Source organism: Dromiciops gliroides, chromosome 6, assembly GCF_019393635.1.
Source record: "Dromiciops gliroides isolate mDroGli1 chromosome 6, mDroGli1.pri, whole genome shotgun sequence".
Lineage (NCBI taxonomy): Eukaryota > Metazoa > Chordata > Mammalia > Microbiotheria > Microbiotheriidae > Dromiciops > Dromiciops gliroides.
This window is the reverse complement of record NC_057866.1, coordinates 56,359,203-56,375,375: the sequence shown is the minus strand read 5'-3', so window position 1 is coordinate 56,375,375 and position 16,173 is coordinate 56,359,203. Positions and strand designations below refer to the sequence as shown.

The window sequence follows — 16,173 nt, the reverse complement described above, 5'->3', positions numbered from 1 at the left end:
TCAAAAATAGATATTGACAAGCCAAACTCATTTTCTCTTTTAACCAAGGTATTAAACTGGTAGACCTGTTCTAAGTAGACTTTATCTAGATTTTAGCAAAATATTTGACAAGATCTCTTATCTTATTGATGGGAACAAAAAGGAAATGTTATTGAGAAAATAATACAGTTAAGTGGATTTAGAATTTGTTGGAACTACCTGGACCTAAAAAAGCAATCATTAGCGGCTCAGTATCAACTTGAAAGGAAGTCTTTAGCAGAGTGTCAATATGATCCTTTCGGTAAAGGACCCAGCTTCCTAATATAACCCTGTGTCAGTGTATTCCATCTTACACAAAGGGTCCGGTTTACTTTATAGCCTCTTTTTTTTTTTTTTTTGGTGAGGCAATTGGGGTTAAGTGACTTGCCCAGGGTCACACAGCTAGTAAGTGTCAAGTGTCTGAGGCCAGATTTGAACTCAGGTCCTCCTGAATCCAGGGCTGGTGCTTTATCCACTGTGCCACCTAGCTGCCCCTCCAGTTTACTTTAAGGGATATTTTACTTCACTTAATCACTGCTCTATTCAGATAATCTGGGAACTTTTGTTTCTGATATCCTACAACAGAGTAAAATCACCAACTCCTCTAACATACACATAGGTTGACAAGGCTCAAAGCATTAACAGATTTATTTACAAGTCAGGAAAACAAATACAATTTATTTCAAAGCCCCTTGAGAATAACACCTATAAGGGAAAACCTTTACCCCCATCATTTGAGAAACATATTTTTAATCCTCTCTATATTCATTATTTTTTTCAGGTTAACATTAAAAGGAGCTTGTGTTCTTAAGCTCATGCCAAGTGATATGGCTCTTTCAGAGCAGGGGGACTCATGCTCATGCCCAGTTCCATAGGTAACTGATAATTGACTTGACTTTAAAAGTGCTGGATCTTGCATTTATAGATACAGATATACACATACATACACACATATATATACATATATATAAATATATATTTCTTTCCCAAAAACATCACTATAATTATATTGAACTGATTTTTCTTTTTTTCTTGAACTAAATTTTCTTTGAGAACTGTGACCCAAAAAAATCTTACCTGTCAACCTCTCATATGACTTTCAGTAACAGTGATTTGCCTTTATTCGAAGTTATCATAAGGAGATGCATTTTGCAATGACATAGTTCATTCACTGTAAAGTATTGCTACCAATAGCATTGTTTTGTGAAAAAAAAAATACTTATCTAAAAATTGAGTATTAATCAGTATCAAAGACAAAAGGGAGAGAGTAAAGCTATAATGGCAAAAGTTACCTAGAAGACAATATTTTTTTAAAAACCTGTTAGGCAACTACCACATATATTTGGATGGGGCTATGATCTCAATGATGTGGGTACTCCCTCTAGTGGTGCAGAGAGTTTCTATCCATGCCATCTTATCCTGCTAGGGACCTTTCTCTAAATTTCCTGACATACTGTGGAAACCAATAGAGCACAAGTACTCTTCATCAGTTATCCTCTTCTAATCATATATCTATGATAACAGTCTTCTTCTGCATAAGTCTTCATTTGTAGCCTATTTATACCCACCATGTACCTCCCCACTCCCTTTAGGTAACATGACATATTCTTTTGAGATTTTGGTAGTCCACGTCTAATAGACATACAGAATCATGAGAAAAGGGGCACGTAATGTACAAATTAACCGGAACAACATAAAATTAAATATATTGGCTTATAGAACAAACCTTTCAACCTTTTACATCTTTCAAAAACATTTTAAAATGAAGGATTAAGTTTTCGTATTCTCCTTTTGCTGTAGCATTTGTTTTACACCATTTAACATTGAACTTGGAAAATTTTTAATTTTTTTGTCATAAAGCCAAACTTTTATCACATTAGATATTAAACGTATCTTTGAAACATGGTCCATTTTTCCATATCTAACCAATACGTTGGCAATGGAGTGTAAACTAAGCAATTTCCCAAGTTATGGAAATGTGTTGATATTCTTCTGTTAGATAAATCCTAATTTTCAATAATATCTGTCTTGTTATAAGTCTGTGTTCCATCTCCATTTAGGAATTTTTTTTAATTCCAGAACAGTAGTAATAATAATAACGAGCATTTATGTAGCCCTTTTAGTTACACAAAGCATCTTACAAATAATATCTTGTTTTATCCTCATCACAAACCTTGGAGGTAGATGCTATTATTATGCCCATTAATCTATCAGAAAGGACAAGACTGGGGGCAGCTAGGTGGCGCAGTGGATAGAGCACCAGCCCTGTATTCAGGAGGACCTGAGTTCAAATCTGTCCTCAGACACTTGACACTTACTAGCTGTGTGACCCTGGGCAAGTCACTTAACCCTCATTTCCCTGCAAAAACAAACAAACAAACAAAAACAAAAAAGGGACAAGATTATCAGGCAAAATAGAAGTTAAAAATCCCCCAAATATGTTTTGGGCATAGATGTTTAATACTTTGATGAAGATAAGCATATCTTACAGACTCATGTGGACTTCTGATAAGTTTTGGTAGAATTATGAATGAAAAATCAGTAAAAATTACTTTTCCAATATTCAGTACTATAGTCTTTGTATTATTATATTGTTCATAGCAAGTGTTCATAGCAATGGTTTCCGGAAATTGTATTTGTTTGATTGTCTTTTACCAATCTCAAAGTTCTTCCTACTTCCAACATTGCATGGTAGAAGAATCAACAACAACCCTTCCAGCTTTTAGGACTCTGAAGGTTTTACTTCTTTAATGAGAATTAATTAGATTGCTTCATAGTATTCATTTTTCAATTATTTGAACTAATTTTCATTTTTACTGTACTTTGTGTTTGACATCATTTTGACTTTGTGTTTAATATCATTAATCCCATTTTGTTGTGGAATGGAAAGATCCTTGAAATAGTTTATTTCTCACACCAATAACTGCTTTGATATCTCTAATAGTCATGGAAGTATGCTCTTTAAGAGAGATAACTTTTACACTTTTATTTGGAGTAATATACATTCTTAAAACTACAAAATTTAAAATGTAACACAAGAAGGCAATGAAATATAAGTGTATTACATGAAATCTAGCACATAATTAGCAGAGAACTAAGTAACTATGGATAAACCAGCTCAATCTGATTTCATTTGTACAAAACCAGTTGTTCTGGGTGAGCCTAGTGTCAGTAGAATCAAGCATATATAACCATAGACCTGAGTAAATATTATACATTATACATAAATATAATAAACATATCTTATATTTTTTTAAAGTTGCCCATTTAGAAATGCAAAAATAAAATCTAAAGAAAACCTGTTTCTTTTAAAAAGTATAATCTGCATGTTTTGTTTACACTGCTCTAATAAAAGCATGAGAAGATGTATGGACTGACTAAAAAATACACTAAATAGATTTGGAGGGGGATAGATACAAAGTTAGAACTTCTGAGTCATGAAAACTTCAGACAACTATTACACAAAGGTGTAGCTTTTTATTTAAAACTGAGCTGCTATGAATGCTATCATGCTACAGACACCTCTAAATCAACAATCTATGTTGGCAAAATCTTATGCTGACAAATTCTCACATAGACTGAAATTTTTCACTTTATAAACAAGTGGGAAGTCTCATCATCTAGGTTGCATCACGAGACTAGAAACTGGGAGACCTGAGTCTTCTGGCTGGCACATGTGACCTTGTATAAGGAACTCTGCTTTCCTGCTTCCTCATCTTCCCTGTCTAAATAGCAGGCATTGAAAAATGATAGCAATATAATTATCATAAATATAAATTGTATTGTCCTCCTTAGGCTTGGGAAACCACAAGCAACACCACTCTACCCACCTTTTCTACTTTATGCCCAACTACATCACTCATTTGCCAAAATAGACACACTACTGAAGGTATGGACTTAGAGAAGAGGCAATTATACATACTAATTGTGTTCCTGTAGTAACATGGGTTTGAGTAGAGTGCTATGGTGGATGTAACAGAGGAATTACTTTCTGGTCCTGCTCTTACCAACCCCCAAATACTTGCAATGGGTATATGAGTGGGTATATGTAGTCCATGTGTTTGTATATTAATGTAGAGGTATAAATGTGTGTGTACACATTACAAAATCATAGAATTCCGGAGTTGTAAGAAACTTCAATGAGTAGGAATCCTATCCACAACATCCTACAGAAGTCATCATCTGGCATCTACTTAAAGATCTCCAATGATATGAAACTTCCCCTGAGGAAGCTCCTTACACTCCTGACTAGCTCTAATGGTAGGAGGTATTTTCCATATATAGACCAAGCTGCCGCCCACATTTTTCCATTTCTTCCCTCTAGATCCAAGCAAACCAAAAAGAATCTAATCTCTCTATTGCATGGCAGGCCTTCAAGGACTTGAAAACAGTGCTCACATTCTGCTAAGTTTTCTCCCCAACTCCTCACGTAGTTTCTAGTCCCTTCATAAGCATTCCTCCGGATATTTTCCAGTTCACCAATGTCCTTCCTGAAATGGGGCACCCACATATATATTGAGAAATTTTTCTTTTTCACCTCCTTCTGGTCAATTTTAGAACCATACTAATGATATAAGGGTCATTTTGTGGATGACTAAGCAGAAAAGTGTACACACATTTATTCAAAAGTTAAACAGTGACAATTTGGCCATTACCCAAAGTTTCTTAATGGATCTCTACATTTCTGGGGAAAGAAAGTAGAGAAGAAGAAAGGCAGGATCATAGATTTAGAGCTAAAAGGGACCTTACTGATCACCTAATATAAACCCTTCATTTTATACATAAGAAAAACTGAGGTTCAGAAAGATTTAAGTGCTTTGTCTCAGCATCACACAAATAGTGAGCAGTAGAATCAGAATTTGAACCCAGATCCTCCCATTTCAAATCAAGCATGCTTTCCATTGCATTCCATTATTACAGTGCCATATCTCAAGTTAGAACTATTTGGAGGCCTTAAATTGACTAAAAAGCAGAAAATTTTCTCATTCTCTCATTTGGTGACTTCCTCAACTACTGCTGGTTTACTATGTATAGCAAATGACTCTCAAGTCTATATAGACAACTCTGATCCTACATCCTACCTGTCTATTAGCCAGTTCACACTATGGCTCATACACATCTCAAACTTATTGTGTCCAAAACAGAATTCATTTCATTTCTCCAAAAACCTTTCATACTTCTGTAGAGGTACCACTAGCCTTCTAGTTTCTCTGGCTTTCAACCTTGACTTTTTCCATGAATAGAATCAGTCAGATTTTCTCATTTTTATCCCCACATTCTCTCTCTACAACATTGTCTCCCCCGATAGAATGTAAGCTCAGGAACAAGGACTGCTTCGTTTTTGTTTGTCTTCAGGTACAGACAAACACGGTGCCTGTCACATAACATAGGAAGCACTTAATAAATGCTTGTTGATCCATTCTTACATTCATGACAGAAAGGGGCAGATTTACTTCGAGACTTATCAGTGTGAAATGTGTCTCTTGGAACATTTAGACTACTTACTCTCAGCTAAACACACAATTCGTCAATGCATTCTCAGTATAGGGGTACAAAGAAAAAGAAGCGTTAACAAGACAAACCATTATCCTTCTAGTGAGGCAGGGTGTTGGGATCCACAAATTGATAAAGCAAAGAAAGTTCAGAGATTCACAGAATTTTGGAGGTTAGAGGACCTCCAGTAGGCACTGGTTCCTATTTAGAAGCTTCTTTAAAACAATTTTTGAAAGTGTCAAAGTTCTGAGACATCTACCAAAATCTTTGTTAAGAAAAAATACAACACTTACTAGCTGAGTGACCCTGGGCAAGTCACTTAGCCCCAATTGCCTCACCAAAAAAAAAAAAAAACCACACAAATAAAAGAAAAAATACAGTAACCCAGGGCAAGTCACAAACCCTGAATGCCTCAAAAAAAGAGGAATACAATAGCAACCTATATTTGGTCACTTAATAATACTATCATTTTGGTTAACTGATAGAACAATCAACAGAAGCTATAAAATTTAAATCCCCAAAGTGACTGTCACTCAGGAAATTCTTGAATTCTATGGAATTGGCTCGTACATTCCAAACCATATAAAAACTTAATTAATTGTGTAGACTTAATGGTCTAAAATATGTCCTTAATGCTAACTATATATTATGCAGCCAATGACAATTATTTTATGTATCACATGCTGCACAATATAATTAATTTTATTAAAATGATCAAGCTGTGTCAGTTCAAGTATTCCAGGAGGCACAGACCTTTCCAAGTTTCCAAATCCAATAATCCTACATCATCCAGGTTAGTGCCCAGGCTGTCTGGAGAGGAGAGACTTTCAAGTAACCTAGTGGTTCTTAGGCATTCAATTCTATGAGCTCATTGCTGTGCTTTTTCATTCTTCTCACACAATGTTCCCTTCTTCAGATACTTTAAATCCCTCAGGTTCATGTAGGGCAATGTCTGAGCTGACCTTTCCTTCTTGGAGGTGCCTGGCTTAGATACTAGGCAACAGAATGCAAAATCCTTGAGGACAGGAATTCTTTTTGCTTTGTTTTTGTGTACGCAGCATAGAGTACAATGGCTGGCACATAGTATGTGCTCAAAAATGCTTGTTGAATTGATTTCAGTTGAATTGCCCACAGAATCCATGACAGTCATACTTCTGTACCTGGGAAACATGAGTATGTTTCCTCCATATTCCATAGGCTAGCACTAGCCATATCCCATTTGTGTGCTCTTCTGTTCTCAGGTTTCCAGGGCCTTTTATACGACAGCAGGTCCCTCCTGACATGGAAGGAGATCCACTTAATTAACTCATATGAGGTGCTAGCTACTTAATGCACTAACCTTCCTAGAAATAATTGCATTTTAAGGAATGTATCCCCAATACATGGCAGCACTATTTGGGGCAGGTGATTAGGAATGTTTATAAGTACTCCTGAAATCACACAATTGACTCGGTGGTTAGTCAACTTATGTTACTAGTTAGGCTGTTTGCAATTACTGAACTTAGCCTTACTGACTAGGTGTATGGAATTCATTCCTTTTGCCCTTTATCTGCAATGACATTGGCTGATGCTAAACTGTGGCCTGTCTGGGACAGTTAATTAGGTTACAGAAGCTGCCAAAACCCCAAAGTCATAATAAGAAAATGCAGCACATTGAGATGTAGGTAAACTGTAGAAGACAAAAAAAAAAATAAGAAGGGGGAGGGAACAGAGAATGTAGAAAAATAATTCTTAATGCTGCCAAGTCCTTTGAAGCATGCACTGGAAATGAGATATTTGTGTCTGAATCTCCTAAAAACAGTGTTGTGAGTCAAGCTAAGTTCAACTAACCTTTTGTAAGCTCCACTATGTAAAATTGAGAGGTCTGTGGAATCTGCCAATGCAGTTACGTTATTAACCTTCTGAGCTTCTCTCAGGCTCATCACAGAGATGCCAATTCATTCAGAGGTATCATTCATAGGCACAATGGTATTAGGATAGAGTGGAAAACTGTAAAGTTAATGAATGTAATATTTTTGCATGTTCAAAATTACTTAGTTTGAGTTTGGTAAGAAATCCATCAAAGGAGAGCCATCTGCCCCCTGGCTTTAAGGGATGGTAGTGCTGGCTCTAAAGTCTAGTGTTCTCAAAGGAGGAATCTCCTCAGAGATGGCAATGAGCCCAGAGAAAGCAGCACAGCAGCATCTGCTGCTTCTGAACCACCATCCAGACATGGTAACTGAGTTCAGAGGCAAAAAACTGTCTCCCCGGAGGGCCCTCAAAATAGACAAAAGTATTTAAAGTTTTGTTTAGCTGACCTTCAAACTGGCAACATATTAAATATTCTTCTAAGCACTTTGATCAGAATATAAAGTGGACTCCCTAATTCTCCGCTGCCTTCTTCTCTTGTTCTCGGTCAACACTCTCCATCCTCACCTCCAGACTTCTGGCAAAAAAGTTGAGATCTCCACACCTTGGGATTGGGGGCTCTTGTACACTGTGTTTGCCTTACCCCCAAAGTTGCTGTAAAGTAGTGGCAAAAGCACTGGATTTAGTGTCAGAAAACCTGGGTTCAAATCTAGACTCTGCTACTTAACATCTTGGTGTGGCCTTGAAAAGGTCACTGTAAGTAACCTCTCTCTATAAATCGAGGGACCCAAATGAACTTTCAAATCCCTTCCTGCCCTATATCACAGGATCCTAGATTCTAAGTGGTTGCATTTTCCTTGGTTTTCAAACTTGTTTATGAATTACCCATGTGGTGCTCAGGCTAGGGACAAAAAGTACCTGTATAGAGTCTGAGGTTCTTTCCAACGTATGAGTGTTGGTGATTCCCCTGAAACTAGCTGTGTGGTAATGAGATTCATCGTTTTTGTCTATTCAAAAAAAAAGGGGGGGGGCAAATGATATTTGAGCTCTCTATTTCAAAAGAACATTGGAAAGTTCTCTGGAGAGGAAAGTGTTCTGCAAACCTTAAGACGGCATGAAGTTCTACCGGTTTCCCCTTCCCAGTCCCCATTAAAAAAAAAAAAAGGCAGAGGTGTGTGGTGTCCTGGGAAGATCATTAAGCCTGGGGTCAGAGAGCAAAGACGAAATCCTGGCTGATAACGACTTAGTTGGAAGACCTCGTACTTAAGCACTCTGAGCCTCAGTTGTCTCATCTGCAAAATAGTATTTTGCAACACCTACCTCATGGAGTTGTGAGGTAAAGCACTGGGAGAAAGTGAGATCTTTTCCTAATCCTTACCGCCTTTTAGCCTCTCTACCCAATTCCTCACACCTCTGGCTGGATGCCCGGATACCTCGCCACACCCACCCTGCCAGACGTCCACGAGGGCAGAGCTCGAGTGCGCGAGCCCTTCGGGGGAGTCGCACCAGAAGCATCCCAAGTGCTTTGGAGGGCGTCTCCTGTTTGAACGGCCCCACCCTTTCTCTCTCAACTAGAAAGCAGCTCAAGCACCACAGCCTCCAAGTCATTCATCATCCTCTCTCTTGCTCCCCACCCCCACCCCACCCCACCCCCATCCTGGCCAAAACCTTTTCTTTCTTTTCTTTTCTTTTTTAAATATTTCATGGGAGCCGCTCTCCAAGGTACCAGGCCACCGACAGCTGCAAAGAGGAGCTGCTCTCTCTGAAGCATCGCTCCGTGTCCCTGCATCCGCACTTGCTACTGGGTTGTTCTGATCCCCAACAGCCGTATGAATTAATAAATAGTCCATCTCTGGGGAAGGAAAACAAGCCACTAAGCCCTCGCTTTGTGCACGAGCCAGGTGGGCTTCCTGGCGGGCTCCATTCAAAGAAAGGTCTCGGACCTGGTTTAGTCTCCATCCTACCATGACAACAGTGAGAGGAAGTGTCCTTTAAAAAAAAAAATCTGAGCTCCGCCCCGCCCAGCTCTGGGAGGGTAGAAAAAGCCGGAGCTAGATGCTAGAGCGCAGAGAAGCTAGCCCTTCCCTCCTTCCCTTCAGCCGCACTTCGAGCCTTACTTAACATCCGAGAAAATGTCTTTCTGCTTCACATTCTGTACTTAAAGACACTTTTCTGTTCCGTTCCTCTGGCCTGTGGGCAGCGAGGCGGGCCCAGACAGGGGTCAGGCCGCCTGTGCGCTTGTGCGCGCTCGGCTGTCTAACTCGGAGGCAGCCTTCCACTGTACTTAAACACGCGAAGGTGCCCAAACTCGCGGATTTGAGGGATAAAAGGGGGGGGAGGTATCGGAGAGAGATTCAACTGCTTTTAAACTCCTGGGAAAGCAGCCCCCAAGGGAGAGTGATTCTTTTGACACTTTATTTTTCCTTTAGCAGAAGGACGAAAGTGGGGCAACCTGTCAGGACGTCTAGTCCTTAGGCGTTTGGAGGTTCCTCCTGCCATCTCCGCCCCATTTCAACACCTCCCGTAACAACAACCTTTTGGGTTTTGGGGGGGGAGGCAAGCTTAGTGGGTTGCTGTGCTGGATGCCGAAAGTCTGAAAATAAACTCGGGAGATCTTTGGCGTAGAAAGTTTGGTTTTCTCTCCTCACCCCCCTCACACTCCCTCACCACTGCCGCCACCTCCACCCTCCTCCTGCTGCTGCTGTGCTGTGAAGAAAAGGGGGGAGGGGGCTCCCGGCGGGGGGAGGGGGCGCTGGCGGAGGTGGAGTAGAGGAAGGGATGCCAGTAGCTTCCCTCTCCGCCTTTGGCGCTCGCTCGGAGCCTCAGACCTGTGATGCTTAAGTGGCCGCCGCCGCCGCCACAGTTGACCTAGCGCTCGCTTCCTCCGACCCGCCACTGCGCTGAAGACGCTGGAGGAGGAAGAGGAGGAAGAGGAGGAGGAGAAGGAAGAGGAAGAGGAGCGGCGGGGGGCGGCAGCAGCCTAAGGAACTGGGGAGTTCGTATGGCCGCTCCCAGTTGGCAGGTGGTGCGCGCTGCTGATCTAGCTGCTGTGTCGAGCTTCGGGCGCCTTTGAGCCGCCGTGGTCTCTTGGGGATCGCCCTGCCCTGTGCTACCGAGCCAGAACCGGGGCCGGGAGGAGGAGGAGAACGAGGAGGAGAACGAGGAGGAGGAGGAGGCGGCGGCTTCCACCGTGGGCGATGTGGCCGGCTGGGGCGGGCAGCAAGCTGCCCTGTGCCCGAGACTCGGCTCTCCGGCGGGCGGCTTTCTCGGGGAACCTCACAGCTTTGCCTTCCCACCTAGTGCCGGCCGGCAGGAGCGTCCGGGTCTTCATCAGCGCCAATCCTGAAGGTAACTCGTTCAAGGTCTCCACCTCTCTCTCCCAGCTCTGTTTGTCGGCCGGTCTGTCTGACCTGGGGTAGCTGGAGCGTGGGTCCCGAGGACTGACAAGCTTCTCTCTTACCTCTTTTCATCCACCCTCCTCTTTCCCTTACAAAGCGGCTGCTACCCTGGGCATGTTCGATTTTTTTTTAAGCAAACTACTTTTTTATTTTATTTTTTCTCCCCACATCTACCCCCGCCCTTTGCCTGCTGTCTTCCCCCAGGACCCACACACATGCCCGGGTGAGCCACCTGGCAATGCTCAGTATTGTGCCTGCCAGCTCGGAAGTGATAACTGTACACAAATCCTTGGCTCCCCACCCCCACCGGGTCCCCTTCCCTTTTTCTTTAAGGTTAAAGCTGTTTCACAATCTCAAGTTGTAGCTGCTGTCGCTCCCCAGCTCTGCAGCAGGGTCTGTAAAGGCAATATCTTCCTTTCCCACTTTCCCTGCTACAGTAAGAACAGATTCATCTTACTTAGAACAGTCATGGCAGGGTGGTCAAACCAGCTCCCGTGCTGACTGAAGGCTTCCTTGTAAAAGGTTGAATTCTCCCTTTGAGATGATTTTAAACCTTATGTAGGGGATGCGACGTTTAAACTAAAGTAAACTGAAGCAGAGACACTGGTGAAGTGAAGCAGTTTGAGGGGGATGGGAAAAGGGTGGCAAGAATGGCCCAATCTGGATCTCGGAGTAAGAAAGAGAGTGTAGGGAGGTTGTTGGTGCCTAACTTAGAAGAGACATTCAGTTTCTCTGGGGCAAGTCGAGTCAATGGATTGGGGTTTTTTTTCTTTTTTTCTTTTTGGTTTTTTGTTTTGTTTTTCGTGATTCAATGGATTAAAAAAAAAAAGTTTGTTCTAAACGTTTGCTTGTTCCTCGTTCTGGATTTGTATTTTTACCGCACAGATCTGGCCCCTACAACTGATAACATTCTTGACTCTCTGGTGTTCTTTCTCAAGCTCGACAAGTGGGGCCGAAGCAGCTATCTAGCATTACTAGAGACTTAGTGGAAGTTCAATAAATACTTGTTGACTCATTTCAAGTTTCTCGGACGCATTACAAATCACAGTGTACAAGTAGTAAATTGTTGTCCTAGCCATTCAGTGTTAGTCTTTGTAATCACCTCCACTGTCTTTCTGTTTCTCTTTCTGGATGTTAACTCATGTTCAGTAGTCATGAGTGAGTTGGAAAAATGATCTGGGGTCGATATCGAACTTATTAAGGAATTTGTTGTTTTCCAAAGTGATAGCTGAGCAATGAGCACAAGGTATAGAGGACTGAAATAACTCTTCCTCCTCAAAGTAGCTTGTCTTTACTTATCTGTTTACCTACCAAGGGCTTCTATAGAATATAACCTCTTTGAAGACCTGAGCTGTTTTTGTATCTCTAATTCTTAGTACAGTACTTTGCATATAGTAAGAATATATTACATTTCTGTCCAGTTAATTCATTTTACAGGTGAGTTATACTATTAAAAAATTACTACAGAATCTACTAAAAGTAAATAATAAAGTTAGCCTTATCAATTGTTGAATAGCATGATTATTTAATAATAGCTTACCTTTGTACACAACGCAGTTCCTAGCTTTCTAAAGCACTTTTCCCATAACAGCCCTGAGAGAAAATTCAAATATTATTATCCCCATTTTTCAGAAGAGAAAACTGAGGCTTTGGGAGCTGAAATGAATTATTTCTGGTTACACAGGTAGGATCATAGCTGAACTGGATTCCACTCCTTTCTACTAAGTTTCCAGTCACAATCTATACTGTTCTTGTGAGAAGGGAAAACAAAGAATGGATGACTTTTTAAAGTTTCATTTCACTTATAAAATAATGAGTATGCAGCAAAAGTTTCCAGTATAACATTAAAATTATGACAGGGAAGTTGTGTGAACAATGAAATGGGTCATGTACATTCATTAGTAATGAAAGGTAATGGAAGAAAAAATTTACTTAAGGGGGGAGGAGGCACTTAAAGTTCCTTTAATAATCTGGTCAGACTTTCCTAAATGAGTGATATGTAATATAGCTTCTAAAAAGCCACTGTACACTTAAAAATCTCTGTTTAGGATATTCTTAAGATATATGCATTAATAGGATCTGTACAGGATATGTATGTATAACAGGATATATACATTGTAAGATTTATGCCTTAATTTAGAAAAAGAAATATATTTGAAAAATACAGTTGATTTGTTTACAAATAGAAAAGTTGAAGGCTAACTTTTAACATTAGAGAAATAGTAAAAGTGTGGGTAAATTTTATTTGCAACTTTTAAGTGGAAATCATTTGGAATGTTGACAGTGTTAGTAAAATATATTGAAATAATTGGTCACAAAACTTCCACATTTAAAAAGAAAATAGATTGAGTGGTCTAGTGATGAAAATGTTAGCTATCATCAATTGTTCTTTTTCTTTGGAAATAACAGTCCCTTTTTAAAATATGGCAAAGTCAAATATCTGCTATTACCATAGTATAAAGGACGATAGGATCATAGGCTGTCCAAGTTAGAAGGGATTGTAGAGCTTAAAGAGTCCCATCTCATTTTATAGAAGAGGAAACAGATCCAAATAGATTGTGACTTTAGCTTGTTTTAAAATATAAATAAGTTCATTTTCCCCCTAGTTTTTAACTTATTGGCAGTGGTAAATTTTTAATGAGTTAATATTGAGTTAAGTAATACAGAAACAAGCCTTATTTTATCATTTTATATGATTCCTCAAATTAGTTATATTACATGGTAAATATTGACTTTACTGCATATCATTAAGTTCCTGGTTCTAGGCAAGGCTCCCAGTAACACCATAGAAGACTTTGTTGTGTGCTAACTTAAGTGGAGATTCAATCTACCTAAGAAATTCCTTGTTAATACAAACATATTCTGGGCCTGATAGTGCCAACATAGCTCCCATTAACAATTATCTGAGGGCAGCTAGGTGGCGCACTGGATGAAGCACCTGCTCTGGATTCAGGAAGACCTGAGTTCAAATGAGGCCTCAGACACTTGACCCTTACTAGCTGTGTGACCCTGGGCAAGTCACTTCACCCTCATTGCCCTGCCAAAAAAAAAAAATTATCTGACATTTGCTGCCAAAATCATGAAAATAAAATTCAATATTCCTATTAACCACAGGGAAGAAGCGGGTGAAATACTAACTAATGCTGTAATCCTACATCCTTGACCCAGCCAAATTTCACATGGCTCTTAATTATCTTAAATGGGAAGCTTAATAGGCAAACTCCTACAATCTGGAATTTTAGCTATATTACAAAGGAGAATGGCATATTGAATGAAAGAGAGTGAAATAGGTTTTTACTTATTATCTGAGTGTGACACCATGCAATCTTAGTAACACCTCTGAGGAGCACTTTACTGTAACCTTTTCCTGGATACCATTTCAGCACACAAATGGTTATGTGTTCTTAAGATCGATTATAAGATTCTCAGCCAATTCTAAAGATATTTCCAACTGTTAAATTAAGTCAAGGAACATTATCTGTTGTGTCCTTGAAAAAGCAGCTTAGTTCTAATTTATTCTCTAAACAAAAGCTTCTGTGTTGAATTAGATTCACTGCTCTAATAATCATGTCAAAGACTTTCCCCAGCATTATTGATTTAATAGGTATTTGTTTTAAAAGGTTGGCCTGGCTGTATTCTCTCCTCTAAAGTCAAGAAAGGGACAAGCAACAAGCACACCTTTCATTTCTCTCCTATATCCTCAGGTTCAACCAAACTTAGGCTTCATTTTGATAGTAACTTACTATAGGCTAGAAGATGTGTTTGCACCATTCGTGGTAGCTCTTGACAGCCTGGGTGATTATATCCTACAAATACCTGAAATATCTTTCTGTGTATACATTTTCTAGAAGATACTGAGAAGCTAGATGTCAACTTAACATCTCTGACTCACTTCTCCTATCCTGCCTTCTACCTCTGGACCAATTTTGCTGTGCTGTGGCCCAAGGGCCCTAAATAAGTATTTCAGTATTGTGCCAGATATCTTTTCTGGACATGGGAATTAGTAGAACAGCTCCCCACTGAACAACAAAGTGTATGGATTCAAGCCCCTTCCCCATTATATAGAGGAAGAATTATATTTACGGTGTGATGGTATTATCATAAAACCATAGAAATTGGATCTTAAAGTTTATCTGGTACCATCTCCTACTCAATGCAGAAATCCTTCTATAATATCCCTGATGTGTATTATATGAAAATATAAATACCCTTCATATACATCCCAACACAATAATCACAGGACTTGAAGAGATCTACAGAATATTATTTCAGTTCAATTCAAGATTGTCTCAAGTCAATTCAATTTATATCCTTATATCTATGTAGAGAGAAAATGCAGATTTCTTTCCTAGCAAACAGGGAGAGATACAAAATTTAGATAAGAGTTGCTCCTTGCCTCATAGAACTTACAGCATAGTACACATACATAGTACACAGAATATAACCCATATATAAATACTTGTAATACACACAGACACACACACACACAAAGAGTATAAGAGAAGTGTGAACAAAATGCTATGTGAGGTCCAAGAGAAATAAGACTTAATGGATGAAATTACTTTTGAGTTGAACTTTAAAGGAAAAGTAAGATTTCACTATTAGGAATAGGGAAAAGCTATTACAAATTCCTCAAAGAAGGGACTGATTCATTTTTGTCATTGTATTCCCAGTGCGTGGCACATTGTTGTTGTTCATTCATTTTTTCCAACTCTTTGTGACTCCAGTTGAGGTTTTCTTGACAGAGATATTGGAGTGGTTTGTCATTTTCTTTTCCAGTTCATTTTAGAGATGAGGAAATGGTAGTAAACAGGGTCAAGTGGCTTGCCCAAGGTCACACAGCTGGTAAGTATTTAAGTCTAGATTTAAATTCAGGAAGATGAGGTTTCCTGCCTCTAGACCCTGCACTCTACACACTGTGCCACCTAGTTACCTACCTGGCACACAGTAAGCACTTAATACTTGATAATTGATTGATTTGTGGGTGGCCAGTAGTTCAGTTTGGCTGAGCATAAAGTATGTAAAACAGAATGATGTGAGATAAAGCTGAAAAGATAGGTGGCCAAAGAAAGAGATTGGATTTTATTCAGTAGATCATGAGGAGCAATGAATGGCTTGAGGCAGTAAAGTCCTATGACTATATTTATGGGTAAAGAATATTAGTCTAGCACAGATTAGAAGGGAGAGGGAATGGAGTTGGGAAGAACTCTGTCTATGGTCTCCAAGTGAGAATTAGACTTACTGTAATTAGCTTGCACATTACTTGAGCACTTCTCTCTTGATTCTGTCATTTACCCAGATTAACATTCTGGAAAAGAAAAGAGGAGTTAGCTGTCACTAGAAGCTATTTTTCTTCTTTCTCCCTGGCCCATTGCTGTCCACCCCTAAAACACATATACTTTTTAGGTCTATGTAA

At 39.6% G+C, this 16,173-nt stretch overlaps 1 protein-coding gene and 1 pseudogene across 1 annotated transcript in view; one reads left to right on the top strand and one right to left on the bottom strand.

The window, feature by feature from the left end:
• LOC122731984 overlaps window positions 1–7,433 on the bottom strand; it is a 29,084-nt pseudogene extending 21,651 nt beyond the window's left edge.
• A 2,692-nt stretch (window positions 7,434–10,125) lies between these two features.
• The window catches only part of NWD2 (NACHT and WD repeat domain containing 2), a 167,129-nt gene continuing 161,081 nt past the window's right edge, over window positions 10,126–16,173 (top strand). The window contains exon 1 of the mRNA XM_043973192.1: window positions 10,126–10,707. Within this exon, the coding sequence (XP_043829127.1) occupies window positions 10,557–10,707 (151 nt within the window). The 5' untranslated portion in view covers window positions 10,126–10,556. The remainder of the gene's footprint in view (window positions 10,708–16,173) is intronic.